General features: G+C 37.6%; 1 protein-coding gene across 1 annotated transcript in view; it reads left to right on the top strand.

Annotated features, from left to right (window-relative positions):
- The first annotated feature begins 479 nt into the window (after positions 1-479).
- Positions 480-16,706, top strand: part of LAP3 (leucine aminopeptidase 3) — a 96,261-nt gene continuing 80,034 nt past the window's right edge. The window contains exons 1-3 of the mRNA XM_053704110.1: positions 480-646; positions 6,705-6,820; positions 13,226-13,280. Coding sequence (XP_053560085.1) covers positions 548-646; positions 6,705-6,820; positions 13,226-13,280 — 270 coding nt within the window. The 5' untranslated portion in view covers positions 480-547. The remainder of the gene's footprint in view (positions 647-6,704; positions 6,821-13,225; positions 13,281-16,706) is intronic.

Below are 16,706 nucleotides of genomic sequence, written 5' to 3'. Positions count from 1 at the left end.
TTTACACTATACAGTTAAAATAAACTTGAAATGTATCATTTGGTACAACTGATGCTGCAGTATTCATGGTCAGCGGCTGATTATAAGAACTCCTAAATTTGTTTTAGGAAAAAGCCTAGAAATAAAGGCAGACTTATAGAGCACAGGGACGTTTATTATAAAAATATATTGAATTACCGTCTTTCAGGTTAAAGGTAAACCGTATGTACGCAATATTACATTAATAACTTCAATAATAGTGCTCACAAACTGGGTTATTAAATAAATTAAACACCACTTCTATAACAATCCACAAAATTAAATACCCCATGTTAAGGCAGTGCGTTGTGTTCTAGTGAACTGAATATAATATATATGACTTGCTTCAAGGCGTTCCTTATCCCCTGCAACCAATCAAAATGTGTTTTAAATTTTGCCAGTACTAAGAGTGGGCAGGGAACTGGTCGCAGCGTGATGATGTTTATATTCAGCTTCGTTCAGTTCAGTTCACTGCACATGACAGAGGACACAGGGCTGTCAGCTGCAGAGAGTTGTTACACTGTCAGGCATGATGCTGCCTCTTAAGACAATTCTACAGAGAGGTATAACCAGGAGCTGCTACAGGGGATTCTCTCTATCAACACGAACCTGTAGTGGTGAAAGAAAGGTAATATAAATAATTTATATGTTTTCAAGTTCAGTTTTACAATTTCTGCCATGAGTTGTACAAAGTGTGGATAATATATATATATATAATAGTGTGTGTTGGTATAGTATTTTCAAAAGATAATTTCTGTGACCTAATCTTACAAGAAGGACCTTTAGGTTGCCACTTCAAGAACTATGTTATTCTGTGTTTAAGCAGTACATTGAAAATAAGTTCTGTATCTCATTAGTATTTGACCTTCACATTAAATATTAAAGTGACATAAAGCTCAAAATTGAAATGCTCAAGTAAACATTTCAGTTTTGGATAGAAAGTATTTTCCAATACATGTGCCTTAGCAAAGAATGATTCTAGTATAGGTCTTGAGTTTAAGACCCTTAAAGTGAAAGTACATTTTTCAACATTGCCACATATCAATATAACTAATATAACATTTTCGCTATGTTGTGTGTTTTTTTTTTTTTTTTTTTACTTCAATATTATAGTTTATATTTTTATATTGTCTTTCCCTACCGTTATCGCTGTTGCTCCTCCCACCCTCCTCTTCCTGTATTTTCTATTCATTACGTATAGACACCCGCTCTATACGTAGTCTAAATGCTCGTTCACGATATCTGGATGGATTGCGCATGCGCTATTCGCCGATCCGGCTTCAAATGCGCATGCGATCTTTCTCAACCCCTAATGTAAACGCGCGACCGAGATAATCGTGTTTATCTTAAATTTGGCGCATGCGCATTTGCTTAGAGCAGTGTATGACGTAGCTTTCTGGCCGCCGATCGGCCAGAAAGTCAATTGGTAGATTGTAAAAAAGTGACCAGGAAGTAAATTGCCGCATCACCAACGGGTTGAATTGCAGACGAAAAAAATATGCATTTAAATGCGGCAAAAACGGTATTTATTGATTGTTAAAAAAAACAACCCATGAATGAAAGTGCTATTGATTTGCTATTAATTATGTAAATCTGCAGAGCATAAGCACTAAGTTTACTTTTACTTTAAAAGGAGATTTTTTTTGATTTTTTTTTTTAAATGTTTTTTTTTTTTGTGTGTGTCTTGATCTCTAAAGTATTTATTTGCTTCCATGGGTTAATAATAATAATAATAATAATAATAATATATGCCTCAGGTGGATAGAGGTAGGGTGGCTATACTGCTGCTTTAAAAAGGGACACATATGAAAGATACATATGTCAGGGTTTTTATACAAAACATTTCTTTTAACAGCCCTGACGTGTATTTTTCATATGTGTCCCTTTTTAAATCAGCAATATGGTCAGCCTAATAATGTATCCAAGGTATGGGAAAAGAAGAAGCGCTCCAAGCCCATAAAAAATTAAAAAAATTAATTAAAATCATACAAAGTTAAAAGCCGTCAGGCACAGAAAAAGTGCAAAAACAGGTATGTCAACAGCTAAATCAGCAATGCTGATTTACCTGTTGACGTACCTGTTTTTGCACTTTTTCTGTGCCTGACCGCTTTTAACTTTGTATGATTTTAATAGAACTTAATACATTTTTTCAATTTTTAATGGGCTTGGAACGCTTCTTCTTTTCCCATACCTTGGGTACATTATCTACATGAGTGCGTTTGCAGACGCACTGGGAAAAGTGGCTGCCGTCTGTATATTTCATTGAAGAATCCTATTGGGATATGATCCCTATACCCTCTCTCCACCAGTGCCTTATAAGGATTACTCACTAATACTGACATTGGGATCCATGTTGCGCTCCGTTGTGCAGGTTAGATTGTTCTCTTGGTCAGCCTAATAGAGGTACAAGATTTTTTTTTAAAGGGATGTTTTAGAAATAATGCCCTGCATTGCAAAACATCTGCACACAAAATAAAAGTTTTCAGAGCATTTAAAACTGTAATTTTATTAGAAAAATATACATTGTTTTGTAGTCCCGAGACACACACCTTGAAAAGTCAATTCAATGTTGTTTTTTTTTTCTTACTTTGTTGTTGAGATTATATATATATATATATATATAATATAAATTTGAATGAATCAGACCATACTATCATATCCTATATAATAAAAGGCTAAGTATATTTGTCACAGTCATGCGCAGTAGAGACTCCGCAAGACAAACATACCTGGCATTAACCCCTTAATGACAAGCGCCGATGCGCAGTAGAGACTGCGTGAGGATGTTGCTGGTCATTAAGCCCTAAAGGACTTCTTCCGCAATCTCGCTAAAAGTAGTGAGATTGCGCTATTTCTGCATGCCCCACGAGTGGGACAGTACAGAAATAGTCTTGCAGAGAGGGACACTCTGTGTCCCTCTCTGCATCAGGCAGCAGTGGTGCTGATCGTTGGTGGCGTGAGAGGGTAAGGAGGAGGCAGGTGGGCGACCCATCACTGGAAAGGGGTGGGACCGCTACACTACTAAAAAAATGTATGCTAAGAGTGGCAGGGAGGTGTAATGGGGGAGGAGGGAGAAGGAGGTACAGGGGGTTCCTAGAGTGGAGGGGGAATAAAGGCTAGAGACAATGGATCTTGGAGGGGACATTTTGGCCCATGTGTACACGGGTTTTAACACTAGTGGCAATATAATACGGTAGCTGGGGGAAAGTAAGTATGTTCAAATCTCTGATCGCAACTAGTGCGCTTCAATGTGATACTAACACGTAGAAATCACTAGGTAAGTAAAATAACAGCCTAACAAAAACAGTATAAAGTAAAGAAACAAAATGCAGTTATAATTAAAGCCTGAAGGGTTTTATAATTTTGCATAGTAAAAGGGACAGTATAATATACTATCATTTTCATTTAACTGCATGTAATGGACACTACTATAAAGAAGAATATGCACAGATACTGATATAAAAATTCAGTATAAAACCTTTTTAAAAACTTAATTAGAAGTTCCCTATTTAGCACTGTTGATGAGGTTAGGCTGGGACACCCACTGAAATGGACTGAGAGCAGACCCTCCCCTGCATATGAAAAGGCCCATTATATAAACAAAAACAATCTGAAGTCTGTAGACAACAGTATACATCTAAAACTTTGGGGCTTGGTTAGTAGTCTGAAAATCAGCACAATATTATTTAAAAATAAGGAAAACTATACATTTTTTTTTGTTTACTAAAACACCCCCAAGTGGGCTATATAAATGGATCATCTATAAAACATTTATGCAAAAAAAAAATCTAGTGTACAATGTCCCTTTAACTATTTTTAAATAGCCCTTTCAGTGGTTAATTTTGTCAACTATAAAAAAAAACAACTTCTAAGTGTAAAACAACCAAACAGTGTTGATTTATGCAGCATAAAGGGACATGAAACCCAAAATATTTATTTCACTTATGTGAATGTAATTTTAAAACACTTTCCAATTTAGTTCTACGATCAAATTTTCGTCATTCTCTTCATTCCTTTTGTTGAAAAGCCAGTATGTAAGCTCAGGAGCATGCATGTGCCTGGAGCACTATATGACAGCAGTATTGCAAAAATGTTATCCATTTAAAAGAGCACTAGGTGTCAGCCCAGAGGCAGAACTTTTTTTCATTTTCTGCGATGAGATTATTTTTTTAGTGAAAAATTTTCTGCAGTGTCTTTAAGGAGCTTGTGTTGCTGTGTTTGTTGCCTTTACTCTGTGTGCATGAGGACAGGTTCATATACAGCCTGTGTATACACCATATACACACACCACACACACCATATCAGCACCATTTCCTGCCAAGTAGTGTTACACAGACCTACCTAGGTATCTCTTCAACAAAGAATACCATGGTAACAAAATACATTTGATAATAGAAGTAAATTTAATAATATTTGAAAAATTGGTCTATTTCATACATCCTCAAACTTGGCCCTCCAGAGGTTTTGGAACTACAGCTCCCATGATGCTCAGCCAGCTGATATGATGGCTGCACATCATGTGAAATGTAGTTCCAAAACCTCTGGAGGGCCAAGTTTGAGGATGCCTGGTCTATCTGAATCACAAAAGAACATTTCCGGCTTCCATAATCCTTTTACTATTGCTTGAAGAGTTTGAGAGTCAGGTGTGTGTGTAGAGCTGCAACAACTAATAGTCATAATCAATAATAATCTATTATGAAAATAGTTGTCAACGAATCTCATAATCGATTAGTTGGTCTGTGCACAACACCAGCTGTTTCACTCCAATGAACTCCTGCACATGGTATTGTGTTTTATGGTTATGTCCTTAGCCTAAAGGACGTCTACAGACGTCTACTTTTTACTTTTTCAGGACAGTATACGTTTACAACTACCCCTGGCTTATGTGCAACCCAGATATAATAGTCATCAGTTGGATTGTTTATATTAAATCAGGTGATTTGGAACTATGCTTTTCATGATATAGTGCTAAGCTTGATATTTACACCTAGCCCCTAGATCAGAGCTTTCCAAACTTTTTATGTTGGCGACACACTTTTTAGACCTACATCATTTTGCGACACAGTAATTCAGTTGTACTAGCAAACAGGAGGTTAAACTAACTTGTTTTAAGAGATACGGACACATACATAAATGATATAACAAAATGTATTTACAAGTAACAGTATGTATGTGCAAGAATTAAAAAAAAGTTTAATATCACCAATAGCTACTTACTATTTTAATGGGATGTATGAGGTTGATGGGATGAACACCATTTCTGAATATTTGGTGGAATATTAGCTAAAGACATTCGCATTTCATCGTCAAGCATTTTTAAGCTTCCCCTTCCTATCCATATATCAAGAGCAGGAGCAGCAATGCACTACTGGGAGCTAGCTGCAAAACCCCCCACTGACTTCTGACTTCAGCTCAGCGTTTAAGCTGTCGCCCTCAGAGCTCGGTGAGTCTGACTACTGCCCACGCTGCAAACTCACTGCTGTCTCACTCACTGACTACACGTGCAGTCACGAGCCATTTAAGGAGACTACATGTGCAGTCAGGAGCCAATGGGCCGCCAAAGGGAATAGTTTCAGTTCCCACTGAGCTGCGCCAATAGGTTAAGATGATCTGTGACCCCCTAGGTATCAATCACGTGTCAACCATGTGATATGTGTAGCAGGCAGGCGGAAAGTCAGAAACCAAAAAAAAACTTTAAAAAAAAAATTAGATTTAATAAAATTTGTGCTGAAGCAGGGACACACCTACACACTGCTGCCGACACACTAGTGTGTCCCGACACAGTTTGGAAAGCACTGCCCTAGATTGATAAGTTATTTAAATTGATGTGCACTATTATCTGTTTGCATAATTATTAGCGTATTGCTTGCTATTGCTGATTATATGTACTGTATAAATAAATGTGTAAGGCTTTGTCCTGTTATTGATATATAGTCAGTGCTTTTGATTAGTTTTTTTATTGTTTTTTTATATTTTTAATAAATTGTGATTAGTATGTATCAGATTCAACCTTTATAAGTATATATCTGTTATTTTTAGAGCGGACTAAATATTTCCCCCTAACCTTATAGCTGGTTATTTACCATTGCATATAGATATTCAAGATATTTTTTTATATTAGAATTAAGTCGAAGGTTACTTTATTGAGAGGCCCCTTGCCAAGGTGGAAAACACTGCATTGGTGAAGAGCTAATAAAAGATAAACATCCCACTTTCGTGAAATTGACAAAACCCTACTTATGCATCTCAAGCACCATCCGAGAGTGAATAACAGACTGTTAACAGTGATAGTCTAACTCTTTCTAGTTCTACCTCTTTTCAAACAGTTTTAGTTTTGTTTAATTATAAAACTGTTCTGCTGCTTAAAAATTGGACAAACAATTGTGTTAATGTAAGGTTTTAGTCTGAAGTTTATATTTGTAACACTCGGTATGTAGATTTTATTTAAAATATAGGAAACGATTATTGATTTTTTTTTATTTTTTTTTATCCGATTAGTCAATTAATCGAAAAAATAATCGGCCGATTAATCGATTATGAAAATAAGAGTTAGTTGCAGCCCTATGTGTGTAATATATTTGTGTTTAACAACATACCTTCATTTTATACTTTTACACTTTATTTTTAGTTGTATGATAAAAATGCAATAACATTGCTAAACTAATTTGCTGACATTTTATTTCAAGGGTCTCCTTTTAGGAGTATATGAAAAGGATAAAGAGGAGGAGTCTTTCTTATTAACCAATGCAGGTGACACATTTGATAATATGGTTTCTGGCAAGCTACGAGATCATTTAACAAGGTAATATATTACTGTGAATGCCATGTATATCATAAGCTACTAGCCAGCCCAAAATGTTACTCGCCACTTTTGATCCCACCCATACTACACCCACCCACCTTTTTGCATATGTTTGGCCAAAGTGAAACACCTTAGTGTGTAGTATGTGTTTTTTTTTTTTTTTTTTTTTTTTTAAAATATTGTTTTTCTTCTACAAGATATGACGAGTCCATGGATTTCGTCCTTACTTGTGAGATTTATCCTCCTGCTAACAGGAAGTGGCAAAGAGCAGCATAGCAGAGCTGTATATATAGTTCCTCCCTTCCCTGCACCCCCAGTCATTCTCTTTGCCTATATAGTAATAGGAAGAGGTAAAGTGAGGTGTGTGTTTAGTTTCTTCAATCAAGAAGTTTTTTTATTTTCAAATGGTGCCAGTGAGTACTATTTTTCTCAGGGAGAGTGAGGATTCTTCCTGCCCTGATGTTGATGATCTTAGCAAGCATTTTCTAAGATCCATGATGGTTCCCACAGCTGCTGAAGGTAGTGTAAGAAAATCTTCAGGGTGGAGACCGGTGTGTTGCTACAAGCAACTTTGAGGTATGTTCAGTCTTTTTGTTTCTGGGAGACTTGATGCACAGAACAGGCTGACAATTTCCCCTTTATGGGGAGGGGTAAGCAGTATACACATGTATAAAGAAATGTTGTACCTGGAATCCCATTCTCTTTATAACCAAACTATATTAAAGATTTTTGTCTGATAAAGAGGGGTTTTGACGCTGGGAGTTGCGGTTCTGTTTCAAAAAAGTCATGGCTTAGTGTTCTGACATATTGGACAGCGTTTTCACTTACTATATCAAGTGCTTATAAGAGGGCACATGGCTTATAGGGGACATGTTTAATTTTTTTGTTATGACCCATGCGGGTCTTACCGTACTTGCAAACGCCCATGGTGGGCGGGGCCTATTCGCGCTCTCGGACGCGCAGTTCAGCTGGATCGCATGGGCGACAGAGTCCTGTTCTCTGGTGAGGCCTAAGTTTTCCGGACTTTAAAAGGGCCTGCATAGCTTCTAGAGCAGCAGCAGTCACATTCGGGGGCAGGTAGGCGCCACAGCAGAGCTGTGGCGTGGTGCAGGGGCCCAATTAAAGATAAACATATTTTAATTGTTAACATCGTTATTTTATCGGTTTGCAATATTTCAGCAAGTGGATGCAATATTGTTAGTGTTTTTGATCACTTTCAAATAAATTTTACTGCAAAAAACCACGTTTTTGAACGTCTCAGAAAAATAGTTGCGCTTTTGAAATTTAAAGGCGCAGTACAGTAATTTTTTTTTCTGCATTAACTTTTGACTATAAGTGAATTCACAGCAAAATTTTCTTAATAAAAGAACGTCTATTATAAGATTGCTAATCTGTTTAACATGTCTGACACTGAGGAGGAAACTCCTTGCTCTATGTGTTTAGATGCCACTGTGGAACCCCCTCTAACTTTTTGTCCCTCATGTACTGAGAGGGCCTTGCAGTGCAAAGCACAAAATTTATGTAAAGAAAATGTGTCTAAGGATGATTTTCAGTCTGAGGAGAATCGGGGTATACCGCTAACTTCTCCCCAAGCGTCACAACCTTTAACGCCCACCCAAGCGACGCCTGGTTCTTCAACCGCGTCTAATTCTTTTACTCTGCAGGATATGGCTGCAGTTATGTCAACTACCCTTACAGAGGTATTATCTAAGTTGCCAGTGTTACAGGGTAAACGCAGTAGGACAGAAGTCAATGTGAATACTGAGTCCTCTAATGCTTTATTAGCTATTTCCGATGTACCCTCACAGGGATCTGATTTGGGGGTCAGGGAACTATTGTCTGAGGGGGAACTTTCCAATTCGGGAAGTGCGGTACCTCAGACAGACTCGGATGCCATGTCCTTTAAATTTAAACTTGAACACCTCCGCCTGTTCCTTCGGGAGGTTTTAGCGACTCTGGATGACTGTGACCCTATTGTGGTGCCACCAGAGAAATTGTGTAAGATGGGCAAATACTTAAAAGTACCTGCCTACACTGATGTTTTTTCGGTTCCTAAGAGAATCTCGGAGATTATTAAGAGAGAATGGGACAGACCGGGTATTCCGTTCTCACCCTCTCCTAATTTCAAAAAGATGTATCCCATATCTGACACTGTTCGGGACTCGTGGCAAACAGTCCGTAAGGTGGAGGGAGCTATATCTACCCTGGCGAAGCGTATACTCTATAGACTCTTCGAAAAAGCGGGTAACGGTTTATAATGATTTTTTACTTTAAATGATTATGACCACCACGGTGCAGGAGTGGCAGCAGCAGAGTTACTGAACTAGGTAGGTAGGTCTGACAGTACACAAACCTCAAAAATACACCTCCAACGACAGTGAAGGGCAAACACATGCCTAGGGCCCCTTAGACACAGTGACCAGTAGTTCTCTGAGGATTTAGCTTTGATGGATGATGACCACCAGAGTAGGAAAGGCAGTAGTAGGAGGGCAAGCAGCAGGGTTACAGAACTAGGTAGTTTGGCATGACTGTACATAAACCTAAAAAATACACCTCCAGGGGAGGAGGAGAGCAAACACGTGCCTAGAGCCCCTTGGACAGAGCGCCCAGAAGTTCCCTGAGAATTTGGCATTGATGGATGATGACCACCACAGAGAAGGAAGGGAAGGAGCAAGAGTGGCTGCAGCAGGGTTACTGAATTAGGTAGGCCTGACGATATGTATACCTCAAAAATACACCTCTGAGGCAGGAGGGGGCAAACGCATGCCTAAAGACTCTTGGACACAATAGCAAGCCGTTCTATGAGGATTTGGCATTGATGGATCATGACAACCGCAGAATAAGAAGGGCAGGAGAATCGGAGTTACTGATTATAGAACACCTCCAAGGAATGAGACAAGTGGAGTGAAAGTAGTATGGGTGAAAGGAATGTGAGAAGTTGATTTCCTCACAATCCCACACATCTGCTTCTTAAACATGTTTAAGAGATCTGTTTACAAAGTCCTTGTGAAATTCCTTTAACATGAGCAAGAGTAGTATCTCTCAGAAGCCCAACTTAAATAGAAGGGTACTTCGGAGAGATGCACAACAGTGTGGAATGAACATCAGTACTGCAGCGACCACTGTCTTGTACCTTTTTTCTTTTTCCTAACTTGTGTGTACTCAACGTATTGGCAGAACATCTGATCAGACTCCCTGGCCAGGCTCTAGCCTGATGTTGTCGTCATCACTTCCTGCCTCTAGGACATAGGTATCGCCTGAAGCAAATGGAAGAATCCAAGACCAATCAAACAAAGAGATGTGCCAATACTCGGTTGAACACTGCACCTAGCTGTTCCCCCAAAGTTTTGTAATTGAGTGATGGCCACCACAGAGCAGGTGCAGCAGTGAGCAGCAGCAGCTTTTCTGAAGTAGGCAGCCCTCCTTATTTTAGTACACCAACCCCATAAATACACCTTCAAGGAAGACAGACGTGCCAAAACTTTCAACTCCTGTTGAAAGCCTTAAACCATTCTCATTATGTTCCAACTAGTGTGTGAAATTATTTTAATCCTTCTGAAGTTGGTGCAAATATTCCTTGGTCTGCTGCTACGAAATTTAATTTCACTTAAACAAAAATCAGAACACTACGAGGCAGAAGAAATGCAAGCCACTTCCACAGCAGTGTTAAAAGCAGTCACCTTGTTAGGCAAGCAAAGGAGAACGAAGGGCTTCCCCAGCACGGTCTTAAGTAAGGCAACATCCTTACTAGGGGGAAATTGACGTTGGAGATGGTGGAACATTGGAGCAGCAGAGGGCTATCCTCCATGCTATAGCATCCTGGCAATTTATTGTGATTGGGAGCCAACTAAGCAGAGACTACTAAAAACAAACTAGTTTAATTGATCACTTACTAAAAAAAAAAAAAAAGGGTACTAAACTCACCCTGGCTCTGATGCGGAAGCTCGCTAAAGTCAGCTGCTCCGGCTGCCCATGGCACAGCGCTTCTTATCAATAAAGTGACGTTTCCACCTCTAAACCAATAGCCGTGCCTGTCAACTGACATCCTAGAGGTTTAGAGGTGGTCAAGAGCACTGTGCTGTGGGCGGCCGGAGCCACTGACTTTTTTTTTTTTTTTTTGTAAGTGATTAATTAAAATACAGTTTATTTTTAAAGATTGTAAATCCTAGCTTTTTTAAAACAAAAAAAAAACACAAGGCCATTTCGATTTTAAAGACTGGCTAGTAAATGCTTATGTTCCTGGTTTTAATCCATAGATGAAAATCAAAATTGAAGGGAGGTTGAGCAACTGATTAATACTGTTAGGCTTTTCTATGCCATCCTAATAGCACTGGGCTTTAATGCCATTAGGACAGCATGGAATGTCCTACTTTTTTTGGTGTTCTGTACCCCCATCCTTTGTTTCGTGGGAAATCTCACTGGGGGGCGTGCCTAGCATCGAAGGCAGTCCCCCATGATTTGATCCCAGCCTTGAAATCATGTGATCACATTGACGGTCGTTTGATTTCTTTTATCAAGCATGTGTTTACATTGGAACTTTGTTCTGATGTTAAATACTTGCTCCCTTCTTCTGATGTTAAAGGGACAGTCAAGTCCAAAATAAACTTTAATGATTCAAATAGGGCATGTAATTTTAAACAACTTTCCAATTTACTTTTATCATCAATTTTGCTTTGTTCTCTTGGTATTCTTAGATGAAAGCTAAACCTAGAAGGCTCATATGCTATTTTCTTAGAGCTTGAAGACCGCCTCTTATGTGAATGCATTTTGACAGTTTTTCACCACTAGAGGGCATTAGTTCATGTGTGCCATATAGATAACATTGAGAACTGAAATAAGGGGGCAGTTTGCAGAGGCTTAGATACAAGGTAATCGCAAAGGTAAAAAGTGTATTTATATAACTGTGTTGGTTATGCAAAACTAGGGAATGGGTAATAAAGGGATTAGCTATCTTTTAAACAACAACATTTCTGGTTTTGACTGTCCCTTTAAATACTTTTTCCTGGCATGAAGGGGTAAAGTCTTCAGTCTTGCAATAAATGAACATACTAGGTAATTGTGAGCATAATGTTTAAGCCTTAGCACCTTTTTTTTTTACAGCAATTTGTTTTTTAATAGTCAAACTCTATCCACCACTTGCATTATTTAGAGAGTCAAATCTGGACTTGTCACAGCTAGGCACAGCTAGACATGTTCATTTTGTTTCTAAAAGTGTAATTATTCCTATATTCTATATGTGATCGTCCTTGCTAAAGCCAGTTAGGGACAAATATGTAGCAGGGTTAGGCGTGTGAAGTCTGCACAGTGTGCTTCCAGATCTTAACAGAAAAAGGGGGACAACATAAATAATACAAATTATATTGCAAAATTATACTATGCATAATTTTATATTACAATCCCCAAGTGTTTCATGTCCTTTTTACTTGCTAAAGTGTATTATATAAAATGATTAAAGGGATGTTTAATACATGCAAGATGTATATTTACAGTTATATTAGTTGTTTTAAATTTTGAAAATATAAGTATAAAGGTTTAGTTTATATAAAGTAATGGATGCCACCATATTTGAACTAGTTTTCTATTTATCTCTGTTTGTGCAAACAAAGCTGTATGAAAACCTTTTTTGTTGGACAGTCTCTTTCTATCACCTGATCTATGTCTGTCTCTAATTTTCTTCAGCAAAGGAAACCGATAAGGGGCAACTTAAATTGGCAGTCTAGTCAAAATTAAACTTTCATGATTCAGATAGGGCATGCAATTTTAAACAACTTTGCAATTCCCTTTTATCGTCTTATTTGCTTTGTTCTCTTAGTATTCTTAGTTGAAAGCTAAACCTAGGTAGGCTCATATACTAATTTCTAAACCCTTGAAGGCTGCCTCTTATCTCAGTGGATTTTGACAGTTGTGTTTTTTTTTTTTTTTACAGTTAGACCGCTCTAGTTAATGTATGTCATATAGATAACACTATATTAACTCCCATGGAGTTACCTAGGACTGAGCACTGACTGGCTAAAATGCATGTCTGTCAAAAGAACTGTAAAAAGGGGGCAGTCTGCAGAGGATTAGATACTTTTTACCTCTGTGATTACCTTGTATGTTAATATAATAGTGCTGGTTATGCAAAACCGGGGAATGGGTAATAAAGGGATTATCTATCTTTTTAAAAAATAAAAATTCTGGAGTAGACTGTCCCTTTAAGTACAAACATGGTGGCACCAATTAATTTATATAGACTCGGTTGTTAAATTACAAGAAAAGGGAACAAAATAAATAATGAATGTATATTGCAAAGATTTACAATTTCATGCTATTTAATATCCCTTTTAATATTTTAACAATAGCTAATTTCATCATTGTTACATTTTTGTTTTTTTCTTTTCATTTTATATTTTTTTTGCTTCACAGATCTGGACCACCGGTAAAAAAAGGCAAAACAAGGATATTTTATGGTTTGCATGAGGTATTGTTTGTTTGTTCTAATATCACTTTGTTATGTAATGGGCCTTTTGCATTTTATAAGTAACAACAATATTTACCTCACTCCTCTGTTTAGATATAGTATCGTATACAGTCTCTTTTCCTTTTAATACTTATTCTGGTCTCATTAACAATCGAGTGCAGCAATCTCTATTTTCTTGACCAAACGGATACTCTTAGCAAAAGCTTTATTAGTTTAATTTTTCATGACACTTATGGCTTGGCTAACAAGTCACACAGACGTTGTGGTAAGGTTACAGTGATTGGAAAAAGACTAAATTGTATAAACATTTGACCATATTTTATTTACATAATTTGCCAAACATTTTTTTTAACATTTTGCAATAAGCAAGTGACTATGTCAAATCTTATTCTCTAATTGATTTAGCGTAGGTTCCTAATATATTAACATCTGTAGCTTCATTAGGATCTTAGAGATATAAAACCAGTGCTCCTTTTAGTAAAAAAAAAAAAAAGTTAAATCAAAGTAAACAGATTGTGTTAAAACCAGCTTACTTGTTTTCTTACTAAATGAGCATGGGCAATAACCTGACTACAGCTAGAGTAGATGTCTCCTAGCAACACTTCAAAGGAAAATCTGCTTGATTGCCTTTCTATAGAGACCACAGCTCCCTTGTGGAGTTTTGAGAGGAAGTAATGGACCCTTCACAAATTAATAAAAATAAATAAATAAAAGGTAAAATCCTTTTAAACATATTGAATGCTACATATTACAATGTTTTCTATTTAGTATGACCCACTGCACAGTACTTACATTTTTTTTTAATTACAACAATGAAACAGACTGTTTTATATATATTTTTAGAATAGAAAAGCATTGTCTTATTATGGGGGGGGTGGGGGACCCTTACAAAATTCCAAAAATCTTGGCAAAAGGTCTTCTTTACAGAAATGGTGTTTTATTTCTGGAATACAATTCCAGCAAAGGTGGCGAGGACAACTACAGTAAAGCAAATCAATAATTGTATGATTATCCTGAGACATAAGTGTAAAAAGAAAATGCTCTTATGTGTTAAAGGGACAGTGTGCTTAAAAATTGTCATTGTTTAAAAAGATAGATAATACCTTTTTTTTATTACCCATTCGCCTGCTTTGCATAACTAGCACTGTTATATTAATTTACTTTATAACCTCTAAGTTTGCTTGTTTCTAAGTCCCTACAGCTTGCCTTTATCTCAGTGCTTTTTATTAGCCTTTTAATCCTGCACAACAGCCAGACAGTGCTAGTTCATGTGTGCCATATAGATAACACTGTGCTCACTCCCAAGAAGAATGATAATGGTTATACAAGAACCAGCACTCTACTAAAATGCAAGATTGTAAAAAGCACCGAGATAAGGGGCAGTCTGCATTAGGCTTAGATGCAAGTAATCGTAGAGGTAAAAAGTATATTAATACAACCGTGTTAGTTATGCAAAATGCCGGACAGATAGCTCAGCATGCTAAGGCACTGTGGCTGAGCTCTGTAGCATCCCAAGGGTTGCAGGTTCAATCCCCGGTGAAGGTCCACTCAGCCTTTCATCCTTCGATAAAATGAGCAGCGCCTTGAAACCCTTACGGGTGATTAGCCGCGCTTTACAAGTACCAATACATACACATACAAAACTGGGGAATGAGTAATAAAGAGATTATCTATATTTTTAAACAAAGACACTCTTTAAGTAGACTGTCCCTTTCTCTATCACTGCACTATTACTTGCTTATAACTGTGTGTTGAACCCCTAAAGAGGGGTTAAATTCATAGTTAAAGTACTCTCCAGAGCAGCAATGCACTACTGGGAGCTAGTTGAACACATCTGGTGAGCCAATGACAAGCGGCATAGGTGTATAGCCACCAATAACCAGCTAGCTCCCAGTAGTGCATTGCTGCACCTCATCCTATCTAGTTATGCCTTTCAACAAAGGATACCAAGAGAACAAAATAAGTTTTGTAAATATATGTAAACTGAAAAGTCTCTTGAAATACGTATGAATATGGACAGACTTGATAGTTCTCGTTCTTATCTGCTGTTAATTATATGGTTTGATATTTCTATTATAGCTTCAACATGTTGAGACTCCCCAAAGGAAGTGCTTAGCTTTGCGTTTATTGATTTGTGAGTTCTATGGTGCATTACAAAACAAATGCTAAGAGGTTATATAGCTATCACACACATGAACACTTTAGCAGCTGCTACATTTTGGAGATGCAGGATAGGCCAAAATGAATCACAATCACATAGTCCGACCATTCATAATTCAGATGGAGTATGCAGTTTTAAAAACATCCCTGTCACGCTTCATGTTGAGTCTGGAGAGTGAAGCTCATTTACATAGATGTATTTGTTAACAGGCTTCTGTTTATGAAATGGGGCTAGTGTAGATTTTTTACCCTTAGGCCTAATGGGCTGATGAAAAATAAAGGAACTGGTATCACAAGAACACAAGCAGAATACTGGCAGGCTGGGCACTTGAACCCCAGGAGCACAGGCAGGATACTGGAACAGCAGAGTCTTGGCAGTGATTGGATAGCAGAGGCTGGACAACAGCAGGTTACAGAGTCACTGGGATACAACATGGGAGACTAGAGGGGGGCATGGCATTTCCGATTTACTACAATTAAGATGTGTACAATCCCTTTTTATTTGCAAACCTTACTTAGGCATCAGTTCCTACTGAGCGTGTGCAAGAGTTTACAGTATCTACTTATATGCATTTGTGATTAGCTGATGGCTGTCACATGACAAAAGTGGCAGGGGAAAATGTCAGTAAGTTTGAAATTGATCAGAAAAAAAATCTACTGCTCATTTGAAATTCAGATTTTAAAATGAAGTGTTTTATGCACATTTTGGTTATGCAGTTCTACTGTATTTAATTTACCTTTACACACGCTTCAGATCCCAAGTGGATGTGAATTTGTCCTCACTGCCTTTATAGGCAAATAGAATATATAAATTAAATTCACAACAGCTAAACATTAGGGATAATAAACTCTAGATTTATTATACAAGCATTTTTATTTAAACACAGATATGTTTTGTGGGAGTTGCCCTCATCATGCACCATTAATCATTAACAGCCATATATCATATCTCTTAAAGGGACATTCCTATTGAAACATAATTGCTCATTTAGTGCAATTCTTGATTGACGGGGCATAGTGAAATTTTTGCCAGGGTTGCACAATATATCAAATGTTTCTAAACTTTAAACCTTTCCTTGCATTTGTTTCATTCTCTTGCGGTCCTTTGTTGAAAATCATGTGTAGGGAAGCTCAGGAGTAACAATGTTCTAATGGGGCTAGCTGCTTATTGGCGGCTGTACCTATATGCCTCTTGTTATTGGCTCACCCCCAGCTGTTCAGCTAGCACTCAGTAGTGCATTGCTGCTATTTTTAACGGACAATATT

Source organism: Bombina bombina, chromosome 2 (assembly GCF_027579735.1).
Source record: "Bombina bombina isolate aBomBom1 chromosome 2, aBomBom1.pri, whole genome shotgun sequence".
Lineage (NCBI taxonomy): Eukaryota > Metazoa > Chordata > Amphibia > Anura > Bombinatoridae > Bombina > Bombina bombina.
Note: the sequence above shows the minus strand (reverse complement) of the source record. Positions and strands in the feature narration are given on the sequence as shown.